Raw genomic sequence first — 19,691 nt, 5'->3', positions numbered from 1 at the left:
TAATAATAATAATCCCTACCTGCCTACCCACATTTGAAATTACTGGTCGGAAATGGACAAAACAATATTTTTAAGGATGGCCTCAAAAGAGGAGTAAAGATGGTATGAAAAAAAAAAATCTAACAATCACCACGAAAAAAACCAACCTATTATTCTACCTGCATTAACTTGGTTGGTATGATTCCAGAAATACACAATAGTATTTATTATTATTATTATTATTAATTGTTTTTAAGCCTATCTTGTAATGAAAGAAAGAAAGAAATGTTTTATTTAACGACACACTCAACACATTTTATTTACGGTTATATGGTGTCAGACATATGGTTAAGGACCACACAGATTTTTGAGAGGAAACCCGCTGTCGCCATTACATGGGCTACTCTTCCGATTGGCAGCAAGGGATCTTTTATTTGCGCTTCCCACAGGCAGGATAGCACAAACCATGGCCTTTGTTGAACCAGTTATGGATCACTGGTCGGTGCAAGTGGTTTACACCTACCCATTGAGCCTTGCGGAGCACTCACTCAGGGTTTGGAGTCGGTATCTGGATTAAAAATCCCATGCCTCGACTGGGATCCGAACCCAGTACCTACCAGCCTGTAGACCGATGGCCTGCCATGATGCCACCGAGGCCGGTCTATCTTGTAATGAAGGCTTACAAAATATTATTGAAACATTACGTACGGTTTTCACGTATATAACTGTCTGCTAATTGTACGATCTTCAGATTGATATTGTATATTTTAATACTTAAAATGGCTGCAAATATGTTCAATAGGTGTCATTTTGAAGAATCTTAACAAAACTTGTCTTTATTCCAAAACAATAGCAGTTTTTTTTTTATGACAATAAACTTGTAAATGCTGTAAGCCAATTATTCCAGACAGGGGATCACCATGTGTGTTTGTGTTATCACGTGACAAGGTCAGATGTCATTTTGAGCGAGGTTATCACACAAAGCCATAGTAAATGAGAGATTTCATTAATTAAAATTAATTTGTAAGAAAGATTAATATTTTTAACATTGAAAACATTCGTCAATTTATACATTTATTTAACATAGTAATAGGTATTAATTTTGTAAACAATAATTTGACAATTTGTATAGGTAGCCTAGAAGGAAATAAACCGCAATTGAATTATCGTTTAGTTTAGACTTCAGCTGCAGCAAATAGTCTTGATCATACAAAGCGTTTGTTATAAGTAGGCGTAAAAACAACGGGCCATGTTGTTGATTGTCATAAATGACTTCGAATAGATAACCCATGACCCAAATGAAAATTCCATGACCCGTACGAACCAGGTATATCTGGCCACTGGATTACATGAAATTATTTGTTTTGGTCCGTTATGTTAAAAACAAAAATCCTACAACTGACAAATATACTCATTTATTTCACTAAATCATATTGCGCAACCGCCAGCTGTGGGTCACACTAGGGGAGCAATTAACAGTTACAGCGACTCCTGGCAGCTGAGAGCGCGCACATGGAAGGTGGAATTTCAGACGCTGATGAATTAAAATGTCTTGTTGATTGTGGAGTGACTGGACATGCCAAAACATTTGATAGCCTGGTGAACTACCGGGGTTAGACAACTGGTAGTCCAAGTGAGAAATCGATAGCCTGAACACCCCAGGCTACTGCTGAGATGTCTGTTCATATTTTTATAAGGACATGTAAACAAACATGAAGATATCTAGTTAGCTCATGAATCTATTGTTTGATAAAATTATGCATTTGTTTCATATTTAGAAGACCCCTAGCTGTGCTTGAAACTCATTCTGACTTAATCGTCCAGATAATATTTCAACATTGCCTACTTCTATGTTTTTGAAGTTGAACTGAAAATTTGCATTAAAAAAAAAAAAGCAATGTTATGTTTTGCAAAATCAGAGCCATGGCTGTCAACTTAAAAGTCCAAAAATAAAAGCCTATAATGTTACTTAATAAATTTTCTGACAAAAGAAATATTCTTTTACTCTTTTTAATGGTAGTATTTATTATTCTTTATTTATGTCATTAATAAGTAAAATAAGATAATTGCCAGATTATCATTATCTGCAGATTTTAACCTACATATTTCTTTTTTGGATGTAAAAGCCTAAATATTGTATGATGTATACTTACATTTGTGTTATTAGTTACACAATTTGTTACTATTAGTTTTATTTTGTCTTTTTCTTGACCACTAAAGGTCATAGTATGTTTATTAAATCTCATCTGTATTTTTGTGAGAGGTGTGTGCAGGATTTAGCTGAGTCAGTAGAGCACTGGCCTGAGAAGGTTAGGTCATAGGATCAGTTCTCCTCAGTGGATCCATTGGGTATTTCCCAGTATAACTGGTATATTAAAAGTCATGGTATGCTCTATCCTGTTTGTGGGAAAGTTTATATAAAAGATTCCTTGCTGCCACTGGAAAAATATAGTAGCTGTTCTCTAAAGACAAGTGTCAGAATTATCAAATGTTTGATTAATCAATGTGCTCTAGTGGTGTTGTTAAACAAAACAAACTAACTTTTAATCTGTCTACATTTAGTGAATATAACACAAATATAAAACTATGTGACAGTGTCTCACATTTGACTTTAGAGAGACACCACTGTTGCCTTCTTAAATTTGAAGTTTTGCCTGCTTAGATTTGAAGTTATCTCCCTTAGATCAGAAATAGAATTAATGTTTGAATGTTTTGCACACTCTAATCGTCAGGTCTGGAACTAGAGTAGAATAATAATGATTTTTTTTAAATACACTATTGTTAAATGGGGTACACAATTAAAAAAACCAAAAAAACATTCTACATTTTAATAATATTTTTAGTTTCCTGTGTCATATGTATACATTTTTTAATAGAATGTGGATAATGTATAACAGCAAATTTTCTTTTTTATACCTTACAGATATACATATACCAGGCTTTAAACTAATTTGCCAAATATAATCAAGAGTTGAATTTGATGAATGTATGAAATTTAACAATCTGTTTGGAGTGTTTCATTATATTTTTGTTTATGACTCCTATTCAGATCTTTGCAAATTGAAATTCTGCTTAACATGTTGAACTTAAGTTATGCTAAAATATTTATATAACTTACTTTGATTTGCATAACCTGTTTCTCTATTGTAAAGAAAGAAATTTTAATCTTGATCAATCTCCCCTTTACGAAGTAAAAAGACAATATTTAGGTATTACTTTTCTGACTGTCAACTTTTGCGTTAAAATGTAACGTTAAAGTTTCTCACAAATTATAAGTCCTAGGTCATTGAAACTTGTTTTATAGTTGGACCTATGAGTGTTTATCACAGCACAGAAAATAATATAAAATTAAATAACCTTTTGCTTTAAACTTTGAAGTTATAATTTCGTGTTAGCTCCATTCCTATTTTATAGTTGTTCCTATGGCTATTCATCACAATGCATATGCAAAGAATAAAAAATGAATTAATTAAAACATTTTTAATTAAATTATATTTGCTTTTTGCTCAATGTTTAAGTTTATTGAAAAGTATTAAAAATTACCATAAATCTTTTTTGAGATTCACAACTTATGGATGTAATTATCCAGGGGTGCAGAAAGTACTTGCCCACTCGCCAAATGCGAGAAAAAATCTGACAGATGAGTTTAAAAAATGCAACTATCAGTCCGATGGGCGATCCGGTTTTTTTCTGACTGACTAAATTTATTTTATGTATTTATTTATTATTATTTTTAACATTGAATCCGCTACTCTGCATCAGTCATGCCAGAATTCTAAACCATTCAAACAAACTGTTCAGAGTGATGAAATAGTTAAAATACACAATTCATATACCGCATTGACGAATTCGGAGTTCCGAACTGCGCAAGCATTACATTCCAAAAATGGGTTATAGCGAAAAACGGAACCGTACCAAAATGGCCCCAAACGAAAACGGAACCAAATTGGACAAAACTGAACAAAAATCTATGCTATATGACTTAAACGGAACCAGAAATTTAAAAATGTCTGGCTGAAATGGCATTACAAGTTGTGAACGATGATATCTTCAATGAAACAACAGCTATATTAATCATTTATTACTATGTAACACCGTTTTTCCTAATACATTGAAATGTAGTTATATCTATACCAGTCCATCCCATCCTCCTACACAAATGTTTTTTTGTAACTAATTTCAGTGTGGTTTGACATAAGAAGTAAACTAAAGTGTTTTTGTAATAGCAAAAATATACTATTTTTGTGTGCAGTTTAAAAAACAATTGGCTCAGAAATATATATATATATATACTCTTCAAAAGAAGAAACGCAAAACCACATTGTCGTAACATTTGGAGAATTGATTTAATTATTGAATGGTGAGTCCGATAATTACCAAATGTTGCAGGATTGTTCACAATTCACTCTAGTCCATTGTGAGTAAGTGATAGGACACACCACCAAGGTCAACGTCATCTGGAGTCAATACCGGGTGTGGCCTCCGCGTGTGTTGACAACTGCCTGGCACCGCCTTCCCATTGAAGCAACCAGAGTACGGATGACGTCCCGGGGGATGGTGACCCACTCGGCCTGCAAGGCTGCTGCCAGCTCGGGCAGGGTCTGGGGCTGTGGTTGTCGCTGTCGGAGGCGTCGGTCCAACTCGTCCCATAGATGCTCAATTGGGTTCAAATCCGGTGATATCGATGGCCAAGGAAGGACATTAATGTTGTTGTTCTGTAGGAAAGCCATTGTGAGACGTGCTGTGTGAGGCCTGGCGTTGTCATGATGGAACACTGCGTTGGCGTTGGCCATAACTGGAACAATGTGTGGCCGGAGGATCTGGTCAATGTAGCCCTGTGCATTCAGGTTGCCCTGCACGTGGACCAGGTCAGTTCTGCCAGTGTGTGAGATGGCTGCCCACACCATGACACTACCCCCGCCGAATCTGTCTACTTCCTGCACGCAGTTTGCCGCATAACGTTCACCACGACGCCTATACACGCGACATCTTCCATCATGACGTCGGAGCAGAAATCTGGACTCGTCACTGAACCACACCTGTCTCCATCGCAGTTGAGGCCATTGTCGATGAATCTGGCACCACTGCAGTCGGAGTCGACGGTGTTGTGGTGTTAAGATGACACCTCGAACTGGACGTCTGGCACGAATTCCTACCTCACGTAGGCGATTCCGTACGGTCTGGTCGGATATCCTGCGCAAACCTGGTATTGCTGCGGCTGTGGAGGTGGCAGTAGTCAATCGTTCCCGAAGGTGGCGTACCCGGATGTAGCGGTCCTGCCCGGGGGTAGTGACCCGTGGTCGACTGGATCTAGGGAGGTCACGTGTTGATCCATGTTGCTGGTAACGGTCCCACAGTCTGGAGATGGTGCTTGGGGACACATGGAATGCCCTGGCAACGGCCGTTCTGGATTCGCCTGCGTCTAGTCGGCCGATGGCATTGTTTCTCTGCGGTTCACTGAGACGTGGCATGTCCTGGATTGTCAACTGTCGGCCAGATACAGAGGCCAGGCAAGCGAACACCCTGCACTTTTATACTGTCGGTGTTCATGTTGCACGTGCAGACAACGCACGTGCAGTGGTGACATGGTTTGCACGTGGCTGCGTTTTTGCGAATATTCACATTTTGGAACTTTATTGTACAGTAGCTGTGTTTTATCGAATGTAACCGTGGGAATGTGTTTGGGACATGCAATGACCTTATATTCACAAAGCATGAACCGGTAGGAAACATAAAATCGGAGTTATAACCCATTTGTACCCTTTTGCGTTTCTTTTTTTGAAGAGTATATATATATATATAATTGGTCAGTCACCGGTGGGTTTAAATATGTATATGTATTTAAACCCGCCGGTGACTGACCAATTACCCGTAATTTCTAGAAGGTTCATCAACTACCATGATTTTTTTTTCCAAATGTTCTTCAAATTTTATGCTTCGACTGTAAGTGAACGATGCAATTTACAATGTTCTTTGCGCAAAGCAAGATTCGAACCTCTAGCCGTTTGAACTCGTATAAACAAAACAAAACAACACTCACCCACTCATTCACCACCACCTCCATATATATGTGAAACAATAATATATTATTCTATAGGCTGGCAGACTAGTAGAAATTCTGGCAGGCTAATAAATTTTAGTTGGCTCTGCAGGGCTCGAAATGCAGTGTTAGTACATGCACCGGTGCATGCTGATTTTTGCGTGTGCATGTAACTTTTAAAACTGGGTGCACGCGGTGCATACTAATATTTTTCAAGTACTGTGTATTGTGCATACTAGTATCCTGTTGTCTACCACATTCAGACTCAAGTTGTTGAATTTTGCTTATGCATTTCGTAATCTGTTCGCCACATGAAAACGATAACTTTTATCTTATGGGCGCATCCATTTTGTATCCCATAATCCTACTTACAACAATGGCGCCCTTTCGGTCATTTCCGTAAAATATATTTGTGAAAATTGCCGTGAATGGTATTAGGGAAGGTGGTCGAGACCGACTTTGGGGTATCGACGCGCATAACACAGTTGTTGTCGTCACTGACAAATTGAACTCCGCCAGATCTGTGATCAATACAAAGTACTGTAACTGCCTTGAAAATTTTCGACCTCAAATATGGGCACTTGATCAGATGATTGTGAACGTGCAGGTGCGTTACTCGTGTAGTTGACTCAAAGTCAACCAGTGATTATTTCAGTCGCAACTTCTCGTCGAATTCCGTAGGCTAATTTATATTATACCAACAGATCTTATCCAGTTAAAAAAGTTGATAACTTGCTTAATACAAAACACAAATATTCGTACGTTTTTGTAATAGGCCTATTATAGATTTCTGTAAGGCGTTTACGTTGGGTGAAATTTTCAAATTTCATCAAGAATCAGTAATAAACGCAGTTTCCCTTGGAAAAAGACACACACCCACCCCCCCCCCCCACCCCCCCGACAGTGACTGTGATCCAGCATGGATGTCAGACAGTGATAGTGACAGTTAAATTAAAAAGAAAATGACAATCAAAACTGTAATCAAGGTAATTAAAATAGTATTTTCCTCATTGTTAACAGGATTTACCTTATTTTTGGTGCATGCAGAATTTTAATGGTGCATGTAACTTTTTTTTCAGCATGCACCTGGTGCATGTAGATTTTTTTTTTTCATTTCTAGCCCTGCTCTGGTTCGGCGGGCTAGTGAAATATTTTCCATTTCTGCACCCCAGTTATCAGTAACATCGAATAAGTTTATGGTTGGTGAGACTTTTAATTCCGTGAATTCTTGTTTTCAATATTTAACTGCCATGGTGAAGTAATAAGAACATGTACACCTTAAACAGCTGATAACAGTGGACTTGTTATTATTAGAGGACGCGACGTAGCCCAGTGGTAAAGTGTCCGCTTGATGCACGGTCGGTTTGGGATCGATCCTTGTCGGTGGGCCCATTGGACTATTTCTCATTCCAGCCAATGCACCACGACTAGTATATCAACAGCCATGGTATGTGCTATCCTGTCTATGGGGTGGTGCATATAAAGGATCCCTTGCTACTAATGGAAAAATATAGCGGGTTTATTAATCATAGGCTATTGGATGTCAAACATTTGGTAATTTTTGACATAAAACCTATAAAGCCTGTAGCAAGGGATCCTTTATATGCACCACCCCATAGACAGGATAGCACATACCATGGCTGTTGATATACTAGTCGTGGTGCATTGGCTGGAATGAGAAATAGTCCAATGGGCCCACTGACAAGGATCGATCCCAAACCGACCATGCATCAGTGGGCCCATTGGACTATTTCTCATTCCAGCCAATGCACCACGACTAGTATATCAAAAGCCATGGTATGTGCTATCGTGCATTTTTCCATTAGTAGCAAGAAATCTTTTATATGCACCACCCCATAGACAGGATAGCACATACCATGGCCTTTGATGTACCAGTCGTGGTGCACTGGCTGGAATGAGAAATAGTCCAATGGGCCCACCGACATGGATCGATCCCAAACAGACCACGCATCAAGCCTACGCTTTACCATTGGGCTACGTCCCAGCTAGTATGATCTGATACAAGTGTTTGTTTGGTGCTATTTAGAAATTGAATACACATATATTAGTCACTAAAACTGATAATGTTTTTATTATCCATACTTTTTAAATATTGTAAATTTCTAACCTCTGGTTTTGGTGAAGATTCTAAATGTGTTCTATAGTTTCAATCCAGATTCTATGCAAATAATACCGTACTAATACCATTTTGATTAACATAAAGCAAATATTTTCCAATAAATAATTATTTATGAATAATGAAAAATGTGTTGATAAAACATCATCGAAAATTTTGCTGTTTATATTGAAATCTTTGTTAACTTTTAATATTAATTTGTTATTTATTAGTTTTGGATAATTTTGTTTTGTCGTGAATTATGCCCTTTTAGCGTTTGGTGAACTGATCCTCCCTTAGGGCTCAATGTCATATTCAAGGTGTTCCTTTGATCTGTAATCAGAAGCAAATGGCCAGCCAATCTTATTCTCCGTTTTTAACTGGCTTCTCTGTGTATGTTGGCCGTATTTAAAGTCCCATTATTGTTACTTGCCCTGTTAATTACCTGCTGGCTGCCTGTGTCAACAGAGCCACACTTGCCATAGGCTTGCTAACTCTGAGATAAGATAGTCCAGATTATTCCACTTTTGTTCACCTGCTATGTTGTCGTGATGGCTGTGATATTTGTACAGTTTGATAGAATTTTAATATTAAATTTTTTTAAATGTATTTTTTATTAGTAGTAGTAGTTAGTGATTTTTTTAAATTGGAAACTCCAAAGTTTAACCTTTGAAGGAGGTTGTTGTAATTTTATGTTTGGCCATTTTTAAGAAATTTAAAAATAGAACACTTGCATACTAAGGTGTGCTATATTAATTTTAAAACATGTCGCTGAGAAAGTTAGATGTATTGTGGCAGTAAAGAATGATTCTTAGTCAAATGGTTACAATTGATGTAGTCTGACCTTAAGACATTTATTTCAATATGGAAATACATTGATTTCTAAATGATAAAAAAGGCTTAAATGTACAGTTGTACTGATAGAAAAGAAAACATTTTGTCTTGACTAAATATAAGTAATTATTGTCACTCGCATATTTTTCCTTACAGTTAAATTATAGTTTATATATAGTAGGGTAGGTTTGGTTGGGTTTTTTTTTGTCTTTTGGGGGGGGGGGGGGGGGGGGGGGGGGGGGGGGGGGGGGGGGGGTGGGGGTTTATTTGTTGTTTTTCCTTTTATATTTGTCTGCTGAAGCTTATTTATAGATAAAAAACATTTAAAAAACCCCCACCCATAAATGTTATGAGTAAAAGGACAAAACATTTGTCACGAGTTTTGATGAAAATGGTGAGGACTATAAAATGTCATTGAAGCCAGTGATCAGCATATCTGTCCCCTGGCTTTAGGGTTTTAGATAAACTGACTGCAGATTTAATCTGTCTCTCGGCAGATGGACTAATATTTACCTCAACCACAGCTGGACTTGCAGGCACCTAAGGCATCCATTGGTAGATTTGAACAGATTCTAATCACCAAATCCTGAAGTTTTCACAGTTACATCACAACTGATAACATACTACAGTTATAAAATATGGTTATACCAGTTGCCTTAATTAAGAAATTTGATTTTGTATAGAAATATATAGCATATTTTCAGTTTTTTATTTATAAATTATAATCAAACAAAGACAGTAATAAAAAATATTATTTACAAATAATAAAATGTAATAATTTAATGAATGGAATTTGAAATAAAAAATAAGGGGATAGTTCAATATATATTTATTGAAGTAATTAGCAACAGGTTCAATTTGTAATATAAAAATGAGTGTGTGGTACAAAATATACCAATAACAGGTTATCAATGTCTTGACAACTCACATCTTTAGAATTATTATTTCACTTAGAGGGTGGAATTTAGCTCAGTCGGTTGAGTGCTTGCCTGAGGTACTTGCATTGTAGGATCGAACTACCTCAGTGGATCCAGTCAACTGATTGTTTTTTTTCTCTTTTCAACCAGTGTGTCACAACTGGTCAAAGGCCGTGGTATGTGCTTTTCTGTCTCTGGGAAAATGCATATAAAAGATGCCTTGCTGCATTAAGAAAAATGTATCGGGTTTCTTCTGTTGACTACAAGTCAGGATTACCAAATGTTTGACATCCAATAGCCGATGATTAATACATCAGTTGCTATAGTGGTGTTGTTAAACAAAACAAACTTTAATAATTTTAATTATTATTTCACTTGTTTGTCTGCTCTATATTTTGGGATACGTTAATATAAGGAGATGCAGCACAACCTTGTTTTGCAGTATTTCTTAGTTCCCAAGCTGTTGTCGTCATGAGGACTTTCAAATGATAACAGCACAGTACAAATATAATAAAACTAAACAAGATCACATTATACAGTGTTAATCCCATCAGTTCATCTCGGCCTAAACAAAACTAACAGATTATCATCATTCTTTAAAGTAACAATGCAGTTGAAAAAAAAATGTTTGTAAACAAGTATTAAATTCTACTTGTCTAGTCTGACCATTTGTCAGTGTCTGTAATACCATTCCCTAATACTCTCCCGTGTTGACATCTATCCCTTTAAGCTGTATGTTGGGTTTTTTAACTCTAATAAATGACTTACAATTGCCAATCCTTTCAGCCTTCACCCCTGTAGGAAAGAAATATCCCTAATAATGTGGATGTGTAAATAAAAGCTGTTGTTTTATTGTGGTTATTAGTACAAAAATAATAGGGAAAGAATTAATTTTCAAATTGAATTTGAGATAATATGCTTTCAAGTATTTTTGAAGTGATTGCTGTGATATGTCACATTATTATCTGACAAATATATGGATAAAATGTATCAGATTGATTCATCTGTTCTCAAATTTTATAGCACTAGCAGATAACATTGGTATCCGAAAATGCCAGACACTTGAGGGTAGGATACGAGGGACAATTTATAAATACAGCATTTAATTTGGAGCTAGGCAAGGGGACAATGCCTTTTTTGTCTGTCTGTCGGTCGGTCTGTCTGTCTGTCTGTCCGTCCTACATAATAGTTTACTGGATGTTTTATTTTCCCACAATGCTTCAAGATATTGATTTTAAATTTTGTATATAGCTTTATCATGTATTGTTGCAGATCTGGTTTGACTTTGACAGAGTTATGACCCTTGAACTTAGGAGATACAAAAATATGTTAGGCCCAGTAGGGGATATGTATTGCTTTAGCAGTACTCTTAGAATGCTTGTTAATATAAAATTTATATTATTATTATTATATTTATTTTGGTAGATTTATGAATACACTATTTAGTTTTTTTTCAAATACAAAATAATTAAATTTCCCTTACATTCATTACAATTTAACTTCATCTCATTCGTCCAGCCGTAGCAACGCGAGTTTGTTCATTTCTGGATTAATGTAAAAATGACGTTGTCGGGGAATGTCATATCTGCTGACGTCACTTTATAGTGGTAGTTTGTTTTATTGAGTGTTATTGTTTAAGAACCAAAAAAAATAATTCAAAATAAAATATGAACTTTAGTGTTATTTTTGGTAATTATGTTTAGGTTTTTTTTCGTACCCTGATAAACATAAAAGAAATAACAGACAATCCTTAATTAATTATTTGTATGTATTTATCAGATAAGGAGAGCCTGGTATCTGATGCTGGAAAGTTGTCTGTGTTGGACAGCCTTCTTCAACGACTGAAAAATGAAGGTCACCGAATTCTCATCTACTCCCAAATGACAAGAATGATAGATCTGTTGGAGGTGGGCATTGCATTCAACATTTGTAGTTGTAACATGTAGTTGTGCTCGTGATGGACAACCTAGCTACTAAGCTAGTATGTGCATTGTTTGTAGAATGTGATAATAAAAGTCTGTGAAAGTGTTCAAATCAAATGTGACAAAAGAATTGTCTTAAGAATATTTACATAGTTTTTTAATAAATTGAAAAAAAGTTAACAAAATTGGGTGAGTTCACATGAAATGATTCTTTCTATTCTCTGTCCCACAACGTATTTGATTTAACCAGGCTAACCTTTAAACTGTGTATACAGGTCATAGCAACAACATTTGAAGTCCGGAGGTGTGGGAGGGCACAATCCATAGTGAGGGATGCGCAACCTGTAATCGGGTTGAAGTGGCACAATCCAGATTTTTACCTTTATATTATATAGAGACTGATAAAAGCCCATACATTTTCATCCTAAGTGGGGGAGCACAGGTCCCTCCTCCACCACACTACCCCACTGGTTCTTAAGGGCCTGATAAATAATGTAATATTTACTATTACAATTGCCCTAACACACTTTCTTTTGGCCAGCTGTAACTTCATTTTCCTTTTTTCTTCATTTTTATTTTCAGTGTAATATAAAATTGAATACCTACTGAGAAACTTAACTATTAAGATGACAGATCAGATTATTATAAATTGGAAAATGTTTAAGGATGCATCTAGAATATACTTGAATTTCATGAAAAGTGAACCCTTGAGGTTTAATCGTATTCTTTGTCACAAGAACAGTATCATTTTATGGATTAGTGGCTTTCATATTCTGACTGCTACAGTCAACAGTTTTTCTCACCTCCGTGGTTACTGTCGAGTTCACATTTCACAGCAGTTATTGTTTGTTAAAACACTTTAACTTTTTTTATTTGATCCAGTAGATTGATTAAACACAATACTCTTTAGTAATAGAGGTGTTAAGAAATTTGACTCAGTTTGTTCTGTCGCTCTAAATCAAGTGGAAGAAATCAGTTTAAGAGAAATATTGTGACAGCATCACCAGATGTGGTGAAACATTTCACACTCCTGAAAACCGAATCTCTCACGACCCACAATGCTCGTGCTGTGTCGAGCCAGTGCAACCACATGGGAACAAATGGGAACACTTGGCAATAAACTGTATGTGGTGACAAATACTGTTTCCCATTTGTCACTTTTGCCTTTCTGCAATCATGTCAAAACCAACTTCTATTTCTTTATTGATCCTTTTCTTTGTCCACGAGACATGGACGTTTCACAGACAGGCTATTAAAGACTCTAAAAGCCCTGTTAGGGTTACCAGACAATGTAAACAAGTAACTGTGCATGTAATAAGGGCCCTTGAAGACCCCTTTCTTTGTAACCACTGAAGTGAACCTTCCTTTCATGTCGAAGGTGCTTTATGAGAGAGCGTTGACCACACCACTACAGGAGCTCAACACAAAAGCTTTGTCTCAAAGGTTATGCTGAAAGTTTGACCTTCTTGCGTGCGAGCATTTCAGGTCTAGCTGATATAGTTTGCTGTCGAAGTTTTCTTTGTCAGTAGATGTACTATAAAATATCAGGATTGGAAAATGTTTACATTTTATGCCTAACGTGCAACAAACTGAAGGTTTTTAATTTTAATTTTTAATAATTTTTAAGTCTATTTTTTTTTTTTTTTTTCATGAATGGAGATATTTTAATTGAATAGTTAAGTACGGTATTCAAATGTATTAAAAATGTGCTGTACAGTGTGTATCTAAAACTTTCTTACAGTTATATTGGTTAAACCATAAAGAGATATATGGTGAGAAATACATTTGTGTCAACTAAGCTATGACAAATGGATTAGAGACTGGTACAGGTATAATCAACCACAGATACCAGGGTTACTGCTTTAGTCAAATGTAGAAATAATCATTCAGAACTTTCTCATTCTTGGGATTAAATGACTTAATTCTTTCATAAAAGTTTCCTGTAATGACCAACTCCTCCTAAAAAAAAATTGTTTTGTTTTAAACAAAATAAAACCCAAAAGGCAAAAACCCAACCCATACACTAATATGATCCACACATGCTCTGAAAAACATTTAAAAATTTTTTTAAAAAAAATTGTATAGTGAAATTTAATAGCCTTCAAACATGCCATATACATAAATTTGTGAATGCCTTGTTGTCACTGGGCAAAGTTATAAATCTGTCTCTGAATCTTACAGGGAATATGTTTTCCAGAATAGGGGCTACCTTCTCCCGGTTTTGGCAACCGATATCGTTTCATGTTTGCTTTCACAGACAGATTTCCATATGAAATAATGGGGGTAACTGGTGGAAAATGAGTGGTCATTTGATGCTGGCCTGCTCTTAAAAGTACCTCATTAGCAGATTGAAGCGTTTAGTCAGCTCTTTGTTGGATGCTACCTTCCCACGCCATCATGGTCACATTGAAATACAGGTAGATTTGGATCAAGTCGCCAAGTGGAGAATTTGAGATTATAGGCTTCTGTCATTGTGAGGCACATTAAATTAACTTTATTTGTGCTTTCTGAAGCTTCCGTTTTTGTGCTGACACCACAAAATATCTATTTCTGATCGGTTGAACATACAAGTACTTGGGGGTTTTATATAGGTTTTTTGTTAATAACATATATATTACTGTGTAACTTCAGAAATAATACTCTACTTTGTTCATCTTGTAATTCAATACATTGCAAATGATTTATGTTTTGGCTTGTCCCAAGTATCTGGTTCTTCACTGTTCAGTCATTTAAAAAATATTGTATATTGGAATGTCTTTGATAAAATTGCCCCAACTCATCTCCTTCACACAGCACCCTACCCACTAATAACATAGTGAGTCAGGTTACTTACAGATTTTTTTTTTTTCAAGGACATCTTTGATCATCATAAATCCACCATATTAATTTGGACTCATTTTGACACTTCTAGTCTCTTTTAGTTTCTTTGCTTTCGTTTTTGAAACATTCTGATTTTTTATACACAGTTTTAATATATAATTACCTGTTATATTTGTACCTTTCACAGCCCTTTACACTGTGTTTTTACATATTTATATAATTTTTGTTTTATTGTAATTATTTTCATATAGTTACCTTTGTTTGACACCCAATAGCCAATGTGTATTTTTGTGCTAGGGTGTCCTTAAACATTCAATCGGGGCGAGATTTATCTCAGTCGGTTGAGTGCTCGCTTGAGGTGCTTGCTTCGCAGGATCGAATCACGTCGGTGGATCCATTCAGCTGATTGGGTTTTTCTCGTTCCAACCAGTGCACCACAACTGGACAAAGGCTCTGGTATGTGTTTTCCTGTCTGTGGGAAAATGCATATAAAAGATCCCTTGCTGCATTAGAAAACACGTAGCGGGTTTCCTCTGTTGACTATGAATCAGAATTACCAAATGTTTGACATTCAGTAGCCGATGATTAATTAATTGATGTGCTCCAGTGGTGTCGTTAAACAAAACAAACTTTTTAAACATTCATTCTTTTAATTTTTCATTAATTTTTTTTACTTTCTCATTAATACAATATTTGTTTAAAATCCTAAATAACCAACCCACAAATAAAATAGTGGGTCAGACTAGTCAACTTTTTATTTTATTTTATTTTTATTTTATTTTATTATAAATGTCTAATCAGCATAAATGGACAGTAAACTTGATTTTCACATGATTAAGCCTGACGTGTCAGGTGAGAAGTCTCAGGGGTAATGTTTACAGGCAGGGCAGGTGAGATGGTGGAAACTGGTGATTATAGACATGTCACAGATCTCCCTTTATCTCCATTGTGCTGCCTGTCACCATCCACTGCATGGGACTGCACAAGTGGACACGGTCCGTATGTGGGGGTTGGACATTCAGTCAATGTAATGGGAGTTTAAGCACGGTGCATTAATTTTTTAAAAGCTTTTGCTCACTGATGTTCAAACATAAAAGCAAACTCAAACAAATTGTTATTTGATACATACCACCATTGTAGAGGAATTCATGGTGGTGTAGGATTTTTTTGTTTTGTTTTGTTTGTTTTTGTTGTTGTTTTTTTTAATTTAAAAGGTAATCTAATGAGACAAAATTATATGGATATATTCAAATTAAAGTTTTGAACATTTGATAAAAAAAGACTGATATTTTCATGGTAATTTCAGTTTCGAAAATTATTTATTTGTTATTGTCTCAGCAACTGGTAGTGAATGTAAAAAGTAATTTTCTCTCACAATCTGAGCAAATCATCCTTTACAAAGTTAAGCTGGCCAATGTGATGTCTGTGGTTAGGAAGTGGAGAACTTATAAGCATTGTTGTTAAATAGGCTGAAGACATACTTGGGCTTTTTAAAAAAAGGAAATGAATATATTAAAAGCAGTGTCACAGGTTGGCCTAGTGATTGGCCCAACAAAATATAGTCTTAAAATATAGACATTTAATTACTTTATACAGTAAAGTACTGTATGCTTCAGTTTGCTCATTGGAAGTTTTTATACACTGTTTTAAATATTTTGAAAATGATTACTTAAATTGGAATTGAGCATTTTTATTCAGTAGGATCATTATATTTATAAATAAAGACTGGTTGATAATAAGAGAAATTAAATCTGATATTAACATTTATGTCAAAAATGCTTTCATGTTCTTTTGGATACATTTTTTAAATTTATTTGTATCAAGCATCAACTTTAATGTACATACATTGATTTGCATTTTTAATAATAATGTTAACCAGGAAACGCCCACAATGACAACATTAATCATCTCCCAATAGTGACTTTTGTAGACAGTTTGACTACTGATTTATCACAGCATGTCAGCATGGTAAAACAAAAGTCAATTTCAAATGAATTTACAACAATATTAATGTATACAGAACATTTTAATTATTGAAACCATTAAGGAGTTTTATAGCAAGATAAATCTTTAAGGAAATGCTTCTATGATTAATGAATGACAATCAGTAAACAGAAACGGAAATGTCTTCAGAGTTTCATTGTAGTGTGTTAGCTTCAGACAAACTCTTGTCTCCCATGTTCCACTTCTGTGGGTGTGAGGCAGGAACCAGGTGTGTGTCGTGGGATGTGGCCAGGTGTGTCAGACCCTGGAGTCAGAGGTCAGGGTCAGGGTCAGGGTCATCAGCTGGCTGTTCCCTCTTGTGTCCCTGTAAAGAGAGAGCAAACGAATCCCCCCTAGCTGTCCACCTTTCCTGTTCATTTCCTTTCTCATTAGTTTCTCTTACCCATGTAGTAAATTTGACTGGCGGTATCAATAGAAACATTGGTGAAAACTAATTTGACTTTTACCCCTGTAATTCAAATGACATTTGCTTAAATTTGGGGCTCAGATTTTAATTGGTTAAAATAATGAGGAAAAAAGTAAATGATAGTGAATGCAACACTTGGTTTAGTTTTAGAGCTGGCAATGACTGATCCATTCGATTAACATCAAAAGACATAAAGCAAGAAATGTAGTATTAAAATAATGGTGTCATAACTGTCTTTTTTTTTTTAACTATATCAAATATAGTGCATATTGAGGTGGGGGGTTTTGTGGTGTGTTTTTTTATTTTATTTTTTATTGATGGGTTGATTTTGGTTTTTGTTGCTGGCTTGAATAAATTATTTTTAGTATTCTCCCCTCTAATCCCCCCCCCCCCCCTCCCTCCATCAAAGCAAAAAAACCAAAACTAACATTAACAAAAAAAACCCCACAAAATTCAAATCAAAAAAAAAAAAAAGACAATAGAGACAGAAACGGTAGGTCCTTCACATAAAGTAGCATATCAAATTCCAGCCTGGGTCTGTTTTCATGGTGCCTTCTGGTCTGGCTGTTAATACCTTGATGGGAAGTTGGTGCCTTTCTATAGAAAAATAATCCACTCACTGGCAATTAAAGTTTGGAAAACTAAGATTATGGGTAAAGTGGATCCACCTAAGTCAGTCAACTCAATCTTTTCACAACCTGATGTGTTTTTCAACCCTGATACATTGTTTCACACCTTCATGTAATATATAGCACATAATAATGGCTATTAAAGGTTAAAACATTAACAGCACACTGTTACAGATTCACATCTGTGGAATTAACAATAGATGAGTTCTATTCTTTTCTTGGAGAAGAATTCTGTTCTTATTCTATAAAAAATTAAAAAGAATAAAACTAAGAATAAAATAATCAAACATTTAAATCTTGTTATACGATAGCTTTTATAGGTTTTTTTGGTGTATTTTTGTTTGATGTTTGTGAAATACAGCAACATGAATATGTAGTTATGTGTTAATACTGCATATATAACCATAACTGGTTTTTAAAAATTATTTGTTAAGTTGAAAAAGACCATGAGGAGATGTTGGGTTTGGGGTGGGTATTTTGGAAATTTTAACTTTTACAAAATTGAAATAAACAATGTGTTTGGTTAAATGAAATTAGGAATGCCCTGTTGAAAGTAAGATCTTTGTGGCCTGGTAGTTAGGATATCAGACTTAAGCTGAAGACAGTGTTTCAGATTCCACCAGAAAATATCTCGCATATCCCTTATCTTTTTCATCTATCATCTTCTGTGTGTCAGTTTCATCCTATTTGTTACACCGAAAAAACAACTATGGATTAAATTCAAATATAAGTAATAAATATACAGAACTTTGCAAGTAGCTACTTTTCACATGAACTAAAATCTGATTCTGCTGTTATGAGATTACTTATTGATGTTTTTGTAGGAATACATGTGGCACAGAAAACACACGTACATGAGACTCGATGGCTCATCTAAGATTTCTGATCGCAGAGACATGGTTGCCGACTTCCAGACGAGATCAGACATCTTTGTTTTCCTCCTTAGTACCAGAGCAGGTGGACTTGGGATTAATCTAACTGCTGCAGACACGGTTAGTATGTTACACGGTTATTTGCAGTATGGTTTGTAAAAGTTGGAAAAAAAATAAAGTTAAGGAGGGTGAGTTGTAGTTGTAAATATTAAACAAAAAAAGGACACCATTACCAACCGGGAAAAAGACAAACAGAAAACAACAACATATGCTTGGTTCTTATGGGTTCTACTTTATTTACTAGAAGTACAAACAGTTTTGACTGAACTCTGTTACATTGTAAGTTGTGAATGGGAAAGACAGTGTATACATAATATATAATTGGTTCTTTGCAGACACTAGTTGTCTACCTTTCCTCTGTTTTTACTATGATCCTGTTTAGATGTTTTAGTTTACAATAACTGGCTTTGCTGAAGAACTGACAGTGCAGTTTATTAAATACAGGAATTCTATCAGAAAAAAAGGGGAAAGTAGGAATGGTAGACACCAAAATTGATTGAATTCTACAAGTAAAAATGGACATCATTTCAAAATGCTATTCCAAAATGGTTTAGGATGATCCTCAAATATTTTGTTAACTTTAACTCACTTTTTTAATTTATAATGAATCAATTTGTTTCAATACCTTTTAATTTAACTATAATATGGTGTATCTTGTTGAAAATTCTGAATATGTTGTGGATTTTTTGCCATTAAATTTGAATTTATTTTCATAGTTCTATTTTGACTCTGTCCTCTACTTGTAGGTTATCTTCTACGACAGTGACTGGAACCCGACTGTGGACCAGCAGGCAATGGACCGTGCTCACCGTCTTGGCCAGACCAAGCAGGTCACAGTGTACAGACTGATCTGTAAGGGGACCATCGAAGAACGTATACTGCAGCGGGCCAAGGAGAAGAGTGAGGTATGTATTTTGTGGTGCATCGAATATATGAACCTACAACTTGACCCGACCCCCCCCCCCCCCCCCCCCCCCCCCCCCCCCCCCCCCCCCCAAAAAAAAAAAAGGTTGATGGGGACCAGATAACAGGTAATAATGTCGAAAAGCTAAATCTCAGGTATCAGCGCTCTATTTTGTAAAAATACAGATT

At 35.6% G+C, this 19,691-nt stretch overlaps 1 protein-coding gene across 1 annotated transcript in view; it reads left to right on the top strand.

The window, feature by feature from the left end:
• LOC121370910 (chromatin-remodeling ATPase INO80-like) overlaps window positions 1-19,691 on the top strand; it is a 71,965-nt gene that overhangs the window by 39,678 nt on the left and 12,596 nt on the right. The window contains exons 29-31 of the mRNA XM_041496443.1: window positions 11,666-11,793; window positions 18,492-18,659; window positions 19,346-19,504. Coding sequence (XP_041352377.1) covers window positions 11,666-11,793; window positions 18,492-18,659; window positions 19,346-19,504 — 455 coding nt within the window. The remainder of the gene's footprint in view (window positions 1-11,665; window positions 11,794-18,491; window positions 18,660-19,345; window positions 19,505-19,691) is intronic.

This window comes from Gigantopelta aegis, chromosome 4 (genome assembly GCF_016097555.1).
Source record: "Gigantopelta aegis isolate Gae_Host chromosome 4, Gae_host_genome, whole genome shotgun sequence".
NCBI lineage: Eukaryota > Metazoa > Mollusca > Gastropoda > Neomphalida > Peltospiridae > Gigantopelta > Gigantopelta aegis.
This window is presented reverse-complemented; position numbering and strand designations above follow the sequence as displayed.